Raw genomic sequence first — 16,463 nt, 5'->3', positions numbered from 1 at the left:
GAAGTCTATTTTTCCGTGGAAAAGAATTACCTCCTAACATCTAACCTAGATCTGATCTTGTACAACTTGAAATTGTGACCACCTGGTCATCCCTAACATATTTAATTGGAATGGGTGCAGAGGAGGCCCAATGGACTAATTCCCAGCTTAAAGCATCTTAGTTATCAAGATAGGCTACAAGAGCTGGGACTCTACACTTTAGAGAAGTACAGACTTGGGGTGATCTGATTGAGGTTTATAAGATGAAGGAGGGAATAAATTGTGTTCCAGTTGACAGTTTGTTCCAATTAAATAGTATGCTTTGTCTTATTGTCAACTGTCCTATAAATGCACCTCAACACCCTATTTGCTTTAGCTATTGCTTCACGGCATTGCTCACGCACTTTGAGGCCTATGCATTAGAACTCCTAGATCTCTCTTCCTCCTCCACCTGCTTTAATACTGTTCCCTGAAGGGTGTATGTATGTTGAGCATTTATCCTGCCCACATGCATAACACTGCACTTTTCCAAATTAAACATCATTTGCCAGTCACGAGCCCAGTCCCAACACATCAAGATCCACCTGAAGCAGTCGAGCATCGGCTACAGTCCTGACACTCCCACAGATCTTGGTATCATCTGCAAATTTACAGATCATACCCCCAACACCTACATCTAGATCATTAACAAAAACAATAAACAGCAACAGTCCTAACACTGATCCTTGCAGGACAACACTGGTGACCGGTCTCCAAACAGATCCAAATCCATCTACAACTACTTTCTGCCTACATCCTTCCAGCCAGTTCTCAATCCAGCTCAATATATTACCAGAAATACCGGAGGCTTCAATCTTAGAGAAGCCTCGTGTGGTACCTTGTCAAAAGCTTTTTGGGAGTCAAAATGTCTATGGTCTTCCCTCATACACATCCTGGTAACTTCTTCAAAAAATATCCAATTTGTTAGACATGACTTTTTTTTTTAAAAAGCCTCTGGAACAGCATGTCCCTCCCTATCCATGTAATCACATATTATATCCCTAATGATTCCTTCAAGCATCTTTCCTATTACTGATATCAAACTAATGGGCCTATAATTACCTGGGTCCGTCTTGTCTCCTTTTTTAAAGATAGGTACTACATTAGCCTCCTTCCAGTCTACAGGAACCGTCCCAGAGTGCAGTGAGATATTAAAAACATGGGCATGCGGTTCGCACAGCTCATGTCCCTCGGCTGGACATCTTCCGACCGGCTGCTCCATCCGTTACCAGGTTCTTAATTCTATCTAAAGCAATATGTTCATCCATGTTAATATTACTAGTTTTATCATTAAATTGTAACAATCAAGCATAGTCTTCAAGAGTGAAGACCGCGCAAAGTATTCATTTAATATGATCCAGCCAGATGTGGTACCATTTGCGCTTGAGGGAGCAAAAATGGTGGCCATACGAGGAATAACCTAGACCGGAAAGAGTACAAGGGCTTCAAAGGTGGACATAAGGGAGAGGTTAAGCAGATTGACAGCTGCAGATGTATTGTAGCAAATGGAAGACCAAATGCTAGACAGTTGGGATTTAGAAAAGTGCAGTTGTAAGATTTGGAGCCGGGGCGGGGGGGGGGGGGGGGGGGGCGGGGAAGAAATAGTTTTTCCCAAGGATGGACACAGTAGGAAGGGAGTGGGGGAATGTAGGTGGTGAGGGATACAAGATAGTGTGCGAAGATGGCCTTGTCTGTGAGAGACACCATGGGAGTGAAGAGCCAATGGGAGACAGCAAGATCGAGGTGTCTGTGAGAGTATGGATAGGAGAGTTTATATGAAGGAAAGTTTTAGGGAGGACAGGAGATCCGTGAAATTAGAGGAGAGCAAAAGGTGCCGAGATGAAGATTGAAATCATACAGGATTAAGAATCGCTCAGTGCAGAGGCTGAAGGACGAAAGGAGGAAGGATATTTCAGCGAGATACTTGGGATAGGCTTTGGGTGCCGTGGTAGACAACGCACATTTTAAAGGAGAGGAAGGAGGAGAAAGTACCAGAGGAGTAGGGGGAGAAATCAAAGTTGATTTGGTGATAAGGGCCACAACGCTACTACAGCAGTTTGGGTGAGACAGGTGGTGAAAAGACTAACCAAGCAAAGAGGCGAGGGGTCGCTACCTCTGAGCCAAGTTTCATTCAAAGCCAGGATGTCAATGCAATCATCCACAATAAGGTTGTGGATGATTGCATCTAGCAGTGTGAGGGGGTGCAAGTAGGACAGAAGGAGGTTGGCGAGATTAGCCCCCTCATCAGGTGAGCTATGCAAGAAGGTCAGAGAGAGAGAGGAGGAGGAGGATAGGGCAGAGGGAACGGCGACGGGTGCCATGATGGGCCCTTCGGGGAATGGCAAGAAAGGACCAAAGGGTAGCTGTAGGCTTATCCAAGGGGGATTCAAATTTGGGACAGCAGCAGGAGGCAGGCAGAGGAATAGTGATGTGTTCAGGTGGGGATTGGGGGAGGCAAAGACCCCAAGATTGGAGAAAAGTGGCACGACTGGACGACAGGAAGGGGAGGAGACAGGAGAGATGGGGCCAAGAAATGCTGGATTCAGGTCTGGAACAGCAGCCAAAATTCACACAAATAGTCGCAGTGGGAATTCAGGTTACATAAGGATGGCAGAGATTAGAAGAGACATGTGCTGGTTGCAAACAGAGAGGCCTTTGCCCCTTAATCCAGGTGCCTTACATCAAATGGATCAAAAATCATTACACTTAGTACCCGAATGTTACAATATCTAATTAACCAACTGTTATCTCAAGTGCAAAACCTCAATGGTTTAACAACCCCAGCAAACACTAGAGCTCTCCACAAAGCAAGGCCCACAAAACAAACAGAAGTTGTCCTTTTTCTAGTGAGTCTCCCTCCGCAGGTTCAATGGGCAAAGGCAGCAATCTCTGGTCTGTCCAGATATGCCCAGTGGACCATTGAGCAAAAGGTACATCAGCCAGCACCCAGTTCCCGCTCCCACCTAGTTGTTTTTCTCTGAATAGTACATGCAGTAACTTTTTTTTGTTGAAGTTCATTATTTATAAAGAGTCCAAGTTATTTTTTCAAATATGTAAGAAATTGGGTGGTGCACCAAGTTAGAAACAGTCCTTTTTCTCCAGTTCTCTGACATTTAAATCTACCCTAGAGTAAATGGAAGTCAGAATTAATTTGGGCTGTTTCAGTTCAGTTCCCTATGTAAATTGGTCAACAGGAGAAAACTGCCCATAATTTGGCTCCGACTGCGTAGTCTCAAATTAGCATATGAGATGAAAAATGTTTGTGCTCTACTAGTGCAGTTGGGTTTAAGAGAGGATCTTCTTCAGTTGAGTTAAGATGCACGGTTGGAACAGAGTACGAGGGGTTTCACACTGCATTCTGCCTATGTTTTACCTTGCCTATATACAGATAGCCTAACTCACTTTTTAAAACATGCTGCAACACAAATGAATTCAAATCAGACATAACTGAACTCCAATTTCAAAAACAAATAATTATTCAACAGTTAAGTTTATTCTTCCAATAAGTGCTTAAAGTAAACTAACTAACTCATTTAAAAAAAAGTTTTATTTGACTAAGTCTGTACTGAAACATTGCAACATTCAACTCTGCAATTGTAAACACACTGAACTTCAACGCTTTTGTAAATTGAACTCCCCGTATAACCGTGAGACACACTTTTTCTGCTGGAGAAGGTAGATTCATTGCAGATTCTGTAGAATATAGTCACAAAAATTTCAAACAATTGCATTTTGAATTATGGAGTTACCGGCCAAACGTTGCTACTTCATCCGCTGCTAATCAGCACACAATACTTCCTGAAACTCTGTCAAATGAGTTTGTGTATTAAGATTGCCAATTCCAAAGAACAGGCACTGCTTGTATTCATTATCTCACTTGGGAACATAGGAATTTCTAGACAAAAAAGACCAAGGTCCAGTTAGTTCGCCTTCTACCATCGTGATAGTTGCATGATACGATAATGGATTTGTTCACTAATCATAGCAATCAATCTCCATCAGACCCAGACACAAAGCGAGGAAAACCCCAGTGGTAGAAAGCTTTGGGAAGTATAAGTTCCGAGTTACCTATTTCTCCCAAACATGCTACACTTGCCATATGTCATGTCTCAAATTATTCAAGTACTCTATCCCAGAATATTATTTTCTGAAACAAATCTATCTAATTTGCATTTGAATGAATCAGTTTCCACCGTCTCCCTAGGGAGCCTGTTCTATAGATTGACCACTTGCTCACTGAAATATTGTTTCCACAGAGGTGTTTTTAAATTTACCCCCCCTCAAATGCAGGCTGTGTCCTCTGGTTCTACTGTTCTGGACAAGGTGAAACAGCTGGTCATGGTCTACATTAATCTAGTCCCTATAGAATCCGTAAAACAATAACACCTCTCAACCTTTGTTTTTCCAGTGAGAACATGTCTAATTTACATAATCACTCCTCATAAACCAATCCCTGCACCCCCTTAACCATTAACATAAGAAATACGAGCAGGGGTAGGCCATACGGCCCCTCGAGCCTGCTCCGACATTCAATAAGATTGTAGCTGATCTTCGACCTCAACTCCACTTTCCCGCTCGATCCCTATATCCCTTGATTCCCCTAGAGTCCAACAATCTATCTATCTAAGCCTTGAACATATTCAACGACTGAGCATCCACAGCCTTCTGGGGTAAAGAATTCCAAAGATTCACAACCCTCAGGTGAAGAAATTCCTCCTCATCTCAGTCTTAAATGGCTGATCCGTTATCCTGAGACTATGCCCCCTAGTTCTGGACTCTCTAGCCAGGGGAAACAATCTCTCAGCATCTACCCTGTCAAGCCCCCTCAGAATCTTATATGTTTCAGTGAGATCACCTCTCATTCCTCTAAACTCCAGAAAGTATAGGCCCATTCTACTCAATCTCTCTTCGCAGGACAACCCTCTCATCCCAGGAATCAATCTAGTGAATCTTCATTAGATCACCTCTAAGGAAAGTATATCCTTCCTTAGATAAGGAGACCAAGACGGTACTATTGTACAGGTCTCACCAAAACCCTGTACAATAGTAAGACTCCCTTACTCTTGTACTCCAACCCCCTTGCAATAAAGGCCAACATGCCATTTGCCTTCCTAATTGCTTGCTGTACCTGCATGCTAACTTTTTGTGTTTCTTGTACAAGGACACCCAGACCTCAGATTTAATAGTTTAACATTTAATAATTTCGCACCATTTTAAAAAATATTCTGTTTTTCTATTCTTCCTACCAAGTAAATAACCTCACATTTCCCCACATTATGCTCCATCTGCCACCTTCTTGCCCACTTACCTAACCTTTGCATCCTCCTCAGCTTATAAAGGTAGGTGGGAAAGTATCGTCAGTGAACTTGGATACATTACATTCGGTCCTTTCATCCAAGTCATTAATATATAGACTGTAAATAGCTGAGGCCCCAGCATTGATCCTTGCAGCACCCCACTAGTTACAGCCTGCCAACCTGAAAATGACCAGTTTATCCCTACCCACTGTTTTTTGTCCATTAACCAATCCTCTATCCATGCTAATATATTACCCCCAACCCCATGGATCCCTTATTTTGCTTAACAACCTTTTATATGGCACCTTACCGAATTCCTTTTGAAAATTCAAATATACTACATCCACTGGTTCCCCTTTATCTACCCTGCTAGTTACACCCTCAAAAAACTCAAATAAGTTTGTCAAACACGATTTCCCTTTCATAAAACAGTGTTGACTGCCTAATCGTATTATGATTTTCTAAGTGCCCGTTACCACTTCCTTAATAATGGATTCCATTATTTTCCAGACAACCGATGTCAGGCTAAATGGCCTGTAGTTCCCCGTTTTCTCTCTCCCTCCTTTCTTGAATAGCGGTGTTACATTTGCTACCTTCCAATCTGCTGGGACGGTCTAGAATCTAGGGAAATTTGGAAGATCATAACCAATGCATCCACTATCTCTGTAGCCACCTCTTTTAGAACCCTAGGATATAGGCCATCAGGTCCAAGGGATTTATCAACTTTTAGTCCCATTAGTTTCTCAACTACTTTCAAGTTCCTCACGCTCATTAGCACCTTGGTTCCCCACTATTTCTGGTATGCTTTTTTGTGTCTTCTACTGTGAAGACAGATACAAAATATTTGTTTAACATCTTTGCCATTTCCTTATTCCCCATTATAATTTCTCCTGTCTCAGCCTCTAAGGGACCAACATTTACTTTTGCTACTCTCTTCCTTTTTACACACTTGCAGAAGCTTTCAATCCATTTTTATAATTTTTGCTAGTTTACTTTCATATTCTATTTGCTCCCTTTTTCTCAATTTTTTGGTTCTCCTTTGCTGGTTTCTAAAACTCTCCCAATCCTCAGGCTTACTACTCTTCTTCACAACATTATAGGCCTCTTTTAATCTAATACTATCCTTAACTTCTTTAGTTAGCCATAGATGAATCACTTTTCCCGTGGAGTTTTTAATCTCTCAATAGAATGTATATTTGCTGAGAATATTGAAATATTTCTTTAAAAGTTTGCCATTGCTTATCTACTATCATACCTTTTAATTTAATTTCCCAATCTATCTTAGCCAACACGCCCCTCATACCTACGCAATCGGCTTTATTTAAGTTTAAGACTCTAGTTTCAGTCTTAAGTATGTCACTCTCAAACTCAATGTGAAATTCTATCATATGATCACTCTTCCTCAGAGGATGCTTTACTGTGAGATTACTAATTAACCCTGTCTCATTACACAATACAAGATCTAAAATAGCCGGTTGTTTGCACGACGTATTGTTCTAGGAAAATGTCGCGAATACATTCCATGAACTCGTCCTCCAAACTGCCTTTGCCAATTTGATTTGTCCAGTCTATATGAAGATTAAAGTCCCCCATTCTGGTTGCTCTCTTCTGTATCCTTTCAATAGCTGCATATCATTTTTGTACCGTGGCACCTAGAACTGTACACAGTATTCGAAATTGCACGAAATGATTTATAAAGTGGCAGGATTACCTCACTATTTTGGCTCAATATTGACCTTTTAATGCATCCCAACGTCTGATTTGCTTAACTCACTGCCACCAAGCATTGTTGCGATTGCTTCACTTTATTGTCAATCAGGACCCCCATATCTCTCTCATTTTCCATGCACATTGTTTTCTTTCCATTTAAGTAAAAGCCCATTCCTTATTTTCTGTTCCCACTTGAAGCGCCTTTCATTTCTCTACAATGAATTTCATCTGCCACCTGTCTGCCCTCCTGTAGCTTATCTTGTTCAGCTTTGGAGTCTACCACCTTCATTAGCTTTGTATCATCTGTAAATTTAGTGATATTGCATCAAGCACAATCTCCCTTTTTTATAAATGCATTTATTTTGCAAAACACCCTAAGATGTTTCAAAGTGAAGATAGTGGGAATGGAAAAAAAGCTGCTATAGACAAGTTAGGGAAGGTGACCAAAGACAATTGAGATAGATGTTGAGAAGGTTTACGGTCGTAGAGATGTAATATGGTGGAAAGGTTTAGGAAAGGAATTTCAGAGTGTCAGGAAATGATGGCTGATGGCTCTGCTGCTACTGACAGTGGAGCAGAGAAGAGGGAGATGGACAACAGGCCACCTTAAGTTCATAGCTTGTGCCCATTGATAAAACAGTACAAAAAAATGTTTATGAGTTATAAAGCCACATTCAATTTTTTCTTTGGGAGGCATGAAAGTGAGGGAAAAAACTCAAACATTCACAAATCATTAATTTTTTCTTATGGTTTATGGAGTAATCTGAATTCCTTTAACTCCAGTCTCAAAACCTTGACCAAGATATCCATTATTCTATATTTAATTACAGGAGCTTGAATGGAAACCAAGGCAAATACAGGTTTGCCCACTTTTGAGGTCTGTACATCTCTGCTTTTGGTTAATAGCAATTTGGGCAATTAGAAGTTTAAAAAGGGGAGTTTTCATTATCAATAGTTTATTAAAAAAACATGCTATAAAAGGAAAACTATCCATTTTAAAATAAAAATTTAAACAAGTTATGTTGATGATCTAAAAATAGGGGAACAGTCTTGGACAAATGTGAATCCAGTTTGCCAGAGCAGCATGGATAGTTCATAGCTAATCCTGGAGATTTACCCGAATAAGTCATTTCAGTTGTAGAAAGACACACCTTCCTTGCATTATTAATCCCAAGCCACTTCCACCCAAAGATATCAGTAGTCCAGAGAGGAGAAAACATTGATTTTGAAAGGGCAACACTGACAGCAATACACTAGCACTTGTCCCAGGTCAGTTACTGCGTATGGTATATTTGCTATTACAATGCTGTGGGTAAAGTTTAATGTAAATTGAGGTCTTTGGTTATGCTCAAATTGCCACTGTAGTTCAGATTTATAGCACCAGGTTTGGAAAGGCCATGAGTAAGACAATCAACAGTATGCTTTTAAAAAGTCAGCTCAGACAACTAGCATTTTCACACAACTATCTCCAAAAAGATTTACACAATGTCGACAGGGTTTTCTTAGAATGCAAGGAACATATTAACTGATTCATCCTTAGCAAAGGAGATCATTGGGAAAATAAACTTTCTAAGATGGCATAGATCCATTCTGCATACTAATCTACAAATATTATATCCACAATGTTAGAAAATCTAATTTTATGTTAAAAATAATTAGAGGCTTTTCTATAATGTTGCTCATGGTGAGTCAGAGGATATGCTGTCTTAGAATGACAGGAGCATTGACTATTAATGCAAAATGTATTCATAAATTATTAGTGAAATTAAAAATTCTACAATATAAATTACTGAAAATGATAAAGAAGAAAAAAGATACAAGTTGAAGACAGCAAAAGAAAATGATACAAATTGAAGACGTAACTTGAAAGCAAAACAGTCATCAAAACAGGGAAATATTAAGGAATTAAAAAGAGTGCTGGAATGAAAGATCACAAGGGTCAGGCCAAACTCCATTCATGCACAATTGGAACTGATTTCAAACGGTAAAAAAAATGTTAAATTAATGTTGTGCAGCCCATGCATGTATGATCACACTCCACTTCAAAAATCATAAAACAAACCACAGGGTTTCATTGTTACTTCAAAATAAAATGAAGGGAAAAGCAAAAGTGAAATAAACAACTGAATTTGAAACAGTGCAACACACAAAATCTGGAAAGTCGAAAGCAACGTTGCACATGAGCAAACAGACAAAAAATTTTTTAAGAAAAGAGCAAATCCTCATTGAAAGACAAAACAGTAAATAAAATTAGTGGAGAAAATTAAAAAGATATAAAAATACTATATATACACATAAGCAAAAGGGGAAAGCCCAGTTCAACAACGGAAACCGCCATCCTGGACCCCAAAACAATGGCAGGTCCCTAGAGAGAAATGTTACTGCAGGATACTTTTCTCCAGTCCTACAGATCCTCCAATTCAACCTTATTTCCAATCATTGGCATTTTTAAAAATTGCATATATATGCATATTGCATTATGGAGTTCACCAGTACATTTTGTATCATACAGAATAATTTAAGGTCTGTGATAACCCAAAGCTTCTGGCTGTCTTAACAAAATGTTCCTCAAAGCCCAATTGGACTGCACCCTGTGCTGCAACAAAGGCCTCATCCTAATCTTTTTTTAAAATTGGAAGAGGTACTGGGGCAATGTGTCTAACTTCAGACATATCACAGGCAATAAAGGAAAGGACAGACGAGCATTTATGTAGTGTTTTTCACCACCTCAGGATGTCCCAAAGCGCTTTACAGCCAATGAAGTACTTTTGAAGTGTAATCACTGTTGTAATGTAGGGAAACAGCAGCCAATTTGCATGGTCCCACAAACAATGAGATACACGACCAGATAATCTGTTTCAGTGACATTGGTTGAGGGATAAATATTGGCCAGGACACTGGGAGAACTTTGAATAGTGCTATGGGATTTTTCACATCTACCTGCGAGGGCAGACAGGGTCTCTGTTTAATTCCCTCAGTAGTAAACTGATCTGTTAACCTGGATTACATGCACAAGTGTCTGGAGTGGGTTTTGAACCCACAAACTTTTAAGTTGGAGGAGCGAGTACTACCACTCAGCCAAGGCTGACACCAGTATAATGAGTGAAGCAATAGGTCCAAATGTTTGAGGGAGAAACATGCTCACAAAGCAAATATTTCCTCATCTAGATATTATTTTGAACAGTCGGTCATTGACAATGGGAAACAGACAAGAACATGCCAGGTTGTACTCAGGGGAACCTAAAGTTAAATAGACTCTTGTCTGTGGAAGTTAAGTCAGATGATTGTTTTAAGCATCAGAGTAAATAAGATAATACAGAAAGATGACAACATTAGTTATGATGAAAAAAATGTTCACAAAAGGAAAAGATATAATATTGCATACAATATATTTGATAGAATGAACAGTAAACAGTGATCTAGGCAGAAATTCCAGTGATTAAACATAATTTTCTGATTGGGCAGTGTAATGAAACAGGTCTATCACACAGATGGTAAGGGAGAAAAAGAAATATCTGCAACTAGACATAAATTTCAAAATTTACCCAACTATTAGTCTCTATTTGTACCATCCTCTGTCTTCTCTTATATGCATATGTTTTCTCCTCTCTCTCATATGCATCACTAGTGCTAGAACATGAGCATCACAGCCAAGAACCTTCCTTATATTCTAGGAAGTGTGACTGAACATGATCTTGTTCAGTTCCCACTGATCGTTACTGGGAGTTACAATCTGGTAACTTAAAACCTTTCATTTGTGTATCTATTTTTTATTACAGGTCATCAATAAAACAATCAGCAATTAGAGGAAGTCACTCTGCAAGAACCATATGTGACTGTGAATCAAGAATTCTTTAACTTTTCATCTTTTAAATGTATGGAGCAGAAAACATTTATACAAGTCAGAATAAATAAGTTACTGTTGCACATGTTTCATGCCCCTATTCCCAAAGGAAACCAGAACCAAGCAGAAAATACTTCATTAAAAGTAGTTAACTTTAATCAGAATATAGTTACCCAAACAATTAATGTATTTACACGAAAGGTACATGCAGCACAAAGCAAATATTTCCTCATCTAGATATTATTTTGAACAGTCGGTCATTGACAATGGGAAACAGACAAGAGCATGCCAGGTTGCACTCATACATCTTCTTTACAAACATTGCTCACTGTAAGCAGACACACAAACATACTCTAAACTGTTAACAGGAAAAGTTTAATACAATTTTGCTGTGCATTAATTGCAAACAGTAGTTATATTTTTATTATTTATTCTTAGGATGTGGGTATCGCTGGCAAGGCCAGCATTTATTGCTCATCTCTAGGTGCCCTTGAGAAGATGGTGGTGAACCTTCTTCTTGAACCACTGCAGTCAATGTGGTGAAGGTGCTCCCACAATGCGGTTAGGTATGGAGTTCCAGGATTTTGACCCAGCAACAATGAAGGTTTGGCAATATATATCCAAGTCAGGATATCCTATGTGAGTCACATAGGGAAGTCACAACTCCCCTATGTGACTTGGAGGGGAGCTTGGAGGTGATGGTGTTCCCAGGCACCTGTTGTTGTTGTCCTTCTAGATGGTGGAGGTCGTGGGTTTGGGAGGTACTGCCGAAGAAGCCTTGGTGAATTGCTGCAATGCGTCCTGAAGATAGTACACACATGCAGCCACGGTACGCCAACGGTGGTGGGAGTGGATGTTTAAGCCAATGGATAGGGTACCGATCAAGCAGACTAGATAGTGCTGAGTGTTGTTGGGAGTTGTACCCATCCAAGCAAGTGGAGAGTATTCCATCACATAACTGACCCGTGCCCTGTAGGGGGCAGAGTGGCTTTGGGGAGTCAGGAGGTGAGCCACTCGCCATAGGCCTCTGACCTGCTCCAGTCGCCACAACATGTGCGTGGCTGGTCCTGTTCAATTTCTGGTCAATGGTGACCCCCAGGATGTTGATGGTGGGGGACTCGGCAGCGGTAATACCATTGAATGAGAAGGGGAGGTGCTTAGGCTCTCTCTTGTTGAAGATGGTCATTGTCTGACACTTGTGTGGCACAAATGTTACTCATCACTTATCAGCCCAAGTTTGGATGTTGTCCAGGCCTTGCTACATGCAGACCTGGACTGCTTCATTATATGGAGGAAATGGGAATGGAGTTGGACAGTGCAATCATCAGCAAACAGCCTTATTTCTGACCTTATGATGGAGGGAAGGTCATTGATGAAGCAGTTGGACAGTTGGGCCTAGGATGCTGCCTGAGGAACTCCTGCAGCTATGTCCTGGGCTGAGATGATTGGCCTCCAACGACCACAACCATCTTCCTGTGCAGCAAGTATGACTCCAGCCACTGGAGAGTTTACCCCAATCCCCATTGACTTCAGTTTTACTAGGGCTCCTTGATGCCACACTTGTCAAATGATGCCTTGATGTCAAGGGCAGTAACTCTCACCCCTCTCTGGAATTCAACTCATGTCCATGTTTGGACCAAGGCTGAAATGAGCTCTGCATCCGTGTGGTTCTGACGGAACTCAAACGGAGCATCGATGAGCAGGTTATTGGTGAGTAAGTGCCGCTTGTGATGACTCCTTCAATCACTTTGCTGATAACTGAGAGTAGGCTGATGGGGTGGTAATTTGCCAGGTTGGGTTTGTCCTGCTTTTTGTGGTCAAGACCTAGCTGGGCATATTGAAGTGCTGGAAAAATAGATAATGGGAAACATGCCATCTCAGCTGGTGAATAGAAATATATACCATGCCAATTAACATGAAAAAACAATTTTCTATACTGAACTAACTGCAAATTGATTACCAAACTATTTGTTAACAAATTAGCAGTAATGTTATCACAATCATGAATCCTGAGACACAATCATTCAACAATGATAGAGCTGAAACACCTATATAAAATTGAAACTAGAATTATATTTTAAACATACTAAAGCATAATTATGTGATTTATTGCTGGGGTTCAGTTATAAATGCTATCTTCACTAAAGTCAGCTGAATGTTGCCTATACTATACCGCCTTACAATGATGCTATCTTTTAAAATCAACTGTGCAGTATCATTTCATTAACTACCAGTCATTATGTTACAATCCTTTATCAATCATACAGCAATTACAAATAGCACTGACCCAACATCCACCATGACAGCAGTCACAGACAAAAAAGCTGAATTAATCCTATAAACAAAATTCATGTGCTTCATTATACAGCAGCAATGAAAAGGTTAAAACATTGTAAGCCACAAGAACGAACCTCAAGCAATGTTAACAAACATCTCAAATTTGAAAGATTTGAATGCCTTGAAATAAATATTAAAATTGTGATAATCTAGATATTAAATGAAAATAGAAACCTTGCCACATGCACTGTTTTTGTCAGTGGGAGTAAAATGGCTCGTGACTAGACTCCTGCCTATCTAACATGTGAGGAGGCCACAAGTAACATTTTAATTTCACTGACTAAGAGAGGCATACCAAGGCTTCCATCTATTAACACACATACACCAGATACACAAAAATACAGTTGTATCCTCATCACAGGGTTCATTTATTAAGTCTATGAACTACTCAAACTTCACTCCTGTAGTTTATCAGAACTCATTAATAAATTTGTTTAATATTCATTCCTATATATCCACTACTTATAATTTAATAATTTCATTGTGTCTATTTATTAATAACTAGACTAGTAATACTAACATGTTAATCTATGTTAAAATTCCTGTCTGATTTTTGCAGAATCCATATTCAGTAGATTCATCCAATCATAAATACACTCCTACAAGCTGGCCCAACAATAGTTTGTTCATTTTTTTTCTGTTTCAAAAAAATAGCTCCTTGTTGAATCTTTAAGAGCACAAAATGTGCATCTTAGAAGCACTGGTACCGATTTTCAGTTGTGGTTAGATACAATAGTCAGATACAGGGACAATCTGAAGCGCCCTACTGTTTTAAGGAAAACAAAGTCGCCAAAGAGAATGTACCACTAGATGTCACAGTGTAATGATGGAGAGAGAAAAAAAAGTTACGTAGGCTGGAGAAACATCAGACCACCAATCACCCCATCCTATTACTACAACCCAGTGACTGGCATGAAAGTGTCACTTTCTCATTTATGCATAGTTCAAAAATACTCCGACATATAACCGATTTAAAAACTTGTAACTGAACAATATTATATGTGGTGCAACAAATTAACCAAGTGTGCAATTGCCTCGATTGCTCCAGTTATTACTACTCGCGTTCTCTCAATCGGCAGCTGTTATGCGCTGAGCTTCTGCAGAAAGCGGCACACACAGCACCATCGCTGTGCATTTATTATTTAGAAATGTCACTGAAACCGAGCCGCCCGTCCAGGGCCCGAGCTGCAAACTCAAGAGCGCGGCCGCCCATCCCGATAATCAAGACTCGCTCTTTTAAACCGGACCAAAATCCGGCCTCAAGGGCCAGTTCCATTCCCCACGCATCAGCGGCTATGCAGCCGCTCCGAATCCTTCCCCGCCTGCTCCAGGTCCAGGTCCAGGACCCGCTCCCGGTCCCGCCCATTCAAACTGCCGGCCGCCTCATCACCCACCTCCGTCTGGGGATGGTCCCCGTTGTTTTGGCCTCACTGTCGGCGGTCCCCGGCTCCATGGCCCGGCACTGGCTAAGTGTCGTCGGCGGCGATCCGGGCTCGGCTCTCCGCAGGTGCCCCGCCATCACCCACAGCCGTTGCCGGGCACGGGGCTGCTTGCGCTCCTCTGACGCCATTCTTCCGTGTTGTGGCTGTGAGCGAGGCGAGGTCAGAGGTGAACTCACCGGGACCTGCGCTCCCAGCAGCCTTCGCGTGCACTCGGCAGCTCCACAGGTGGGAGGAGCTAAGCTCTGAGGATCTGGGCTTGTTAGAATTGGTAAATGTAATGTATGATCAAAAAGGGTGAGACTGATGGATGGTAACCCCACATATTCAACCGTGTTTATTTTTAAACTGAGATACAGCTAAATAGACTGCATTTTTAAACCAAAATAAGTGAGTCTCACTCCTAATGACTGTAAGATGGTTGAGAAGGGGGAATAAAACTAAGTTTTTTTTGATTGACTAAGTTAAAATTGGGCAAATGCTTTCCTCAGCCTAGGATGTTAATGAGTCCAAAACAGGACAAGCGTATGAAAGTTAACATATAATAAATAATTACTTCCTACAAGTATTCAGTTGAATAAACAGAGCAACATGTTTCCTGACATAGTGGTAATCCGAGCAAAATTAAAGACTTTGGCATAAATGAGATGGAGGTCTTACACAGACTAAAAGAGCTCAAAAGAAATAAATCCCCAGAGATGAAGTGTATTTATCCCTGAGTACTAAGTGAGACAAGGGATCAGATTTGTGAGGCATTAGCAATTATTATGAGTGAGTCATTGAACACTGGGGAGGTTTTAGTAGATTAGGAACAGTAGCTTGGTGGTTCTGTTACTGGACTAATAATCCAGTCAGGCCTGGACTAATAATCCAGAGTCATGAGTTCAAATCCTGCTACAGCAGCTGGGGAATTTAAATTCAAGTAATTAAATAATATCTGGAATTTTAAAAACCAGTATCCATAATGGTGGCCATGAAACATGATTGTCGTAAAAACCCATCTGGCTCACTAATACCCTTTAGGGAAGGCAACCTGCCGTCCTTACCCGGTCTGGCCTATATGTGACTCTTGAGTCTTAAATCGCCCTCTGAAATGGTCTATCAGGCTATTCAGTTGTACAATCTTGTTACAAAAAGTCATAATAAGAATAAAACTGGACGGACTATCCGGCACCGGACACGACAAAAGTAAACCAAGCCCAGTCGACCCTGCAAAGTCCTCCTCATTGCATCTGGGGACTAGTGCCAAAATTGGGAGAGCTGTCCCACAGACTAGTCAAGCAACAGCCTGACATAGCCATACTCACAGAATCGTACCTTTCAGCCAACATAATGTACAGTCAGGAGGGAGTGGCCCTAGGTAGTCCTCAACATTGACTCCGGACCCCATGAAATCTTATGGCATCAGCTCAAACATGGACAAGGAAACCTTCTGCTGATTACCACCTACTGCCCCCCCCCCGCCCTCAGCTGATGAATCAGTCCTTCTCCATGTTGAGCACCACTTGGAGGAAGCACTGAGGGTAGCAAGGGCACAGAATGTACTCTGGGTGAGGGACTTCAATGTCCATCACCAAGAGTGGCTCGGCAGCACCTCTACTGACCGAGCTGGCCGAGTCCTGAAGGACATAGCTGCCATACTGGGCCTGCGGCAGGTGGTGAGTGAACCAACATGAGGGAAAAGCTTACTGTGACCTCGTCCTCAGCAGTGTACCTGTCGCAGATGCATCTGTCCATGACAGTATTGGTAGGAGTGACCACCGCACAGTCCTTGTGGAGACGAAGCCCCATCTTCACACTGAGGACACCATCCAACGT

The 16,463-nt window shown here is 41.1% G+C and overlaps 1 protein-coding gene across 1 annotated transcript in view; it reads right to left on the bottom strand.

The window, feature by feature from the left end:
• agps (alkylglycerone phosphate synthase) overlaps positions 1-14,827 on the bottom strand; it is a 169,558-nt gene extending 154,731 nt beyond the window's left edge. Inside the window, exon 1 of the mRNA XM_067987618.1 lies at positions 14,601-14,827. Coding sequence (XP_067843719.1) covers positions 14,601-14,776 — 176 coding nt within the window. The 5' untranslated portion in view covers positions 14,777-14,827. The remainder of the gene's footprint in view (positions 1-14,600) is intronic.
• Between the last annotated feature and the right edge of the window lie 1,636 nt (positions 14,828-16,463).

The sequence above is a fragment of the Heptranchias perlo genome, chromosome 7 (assembly GCF_035084215.1).
Source record: "Heptranchias perlo isolate sHepPer1 chromosome 7, sHepPer1.hap1, whole genome shotgun sequence".
Classification (NCBI taxonomy): Eukaryota; Metazoa; Chordata; class Chondrichthyes; order Hexanchiformes; family Hexanchidae; genus Heptranchias; species Heptranchias perlo.
This window is presented reverse-complemented; position numbering and strand designations above follow the sequence as displayed.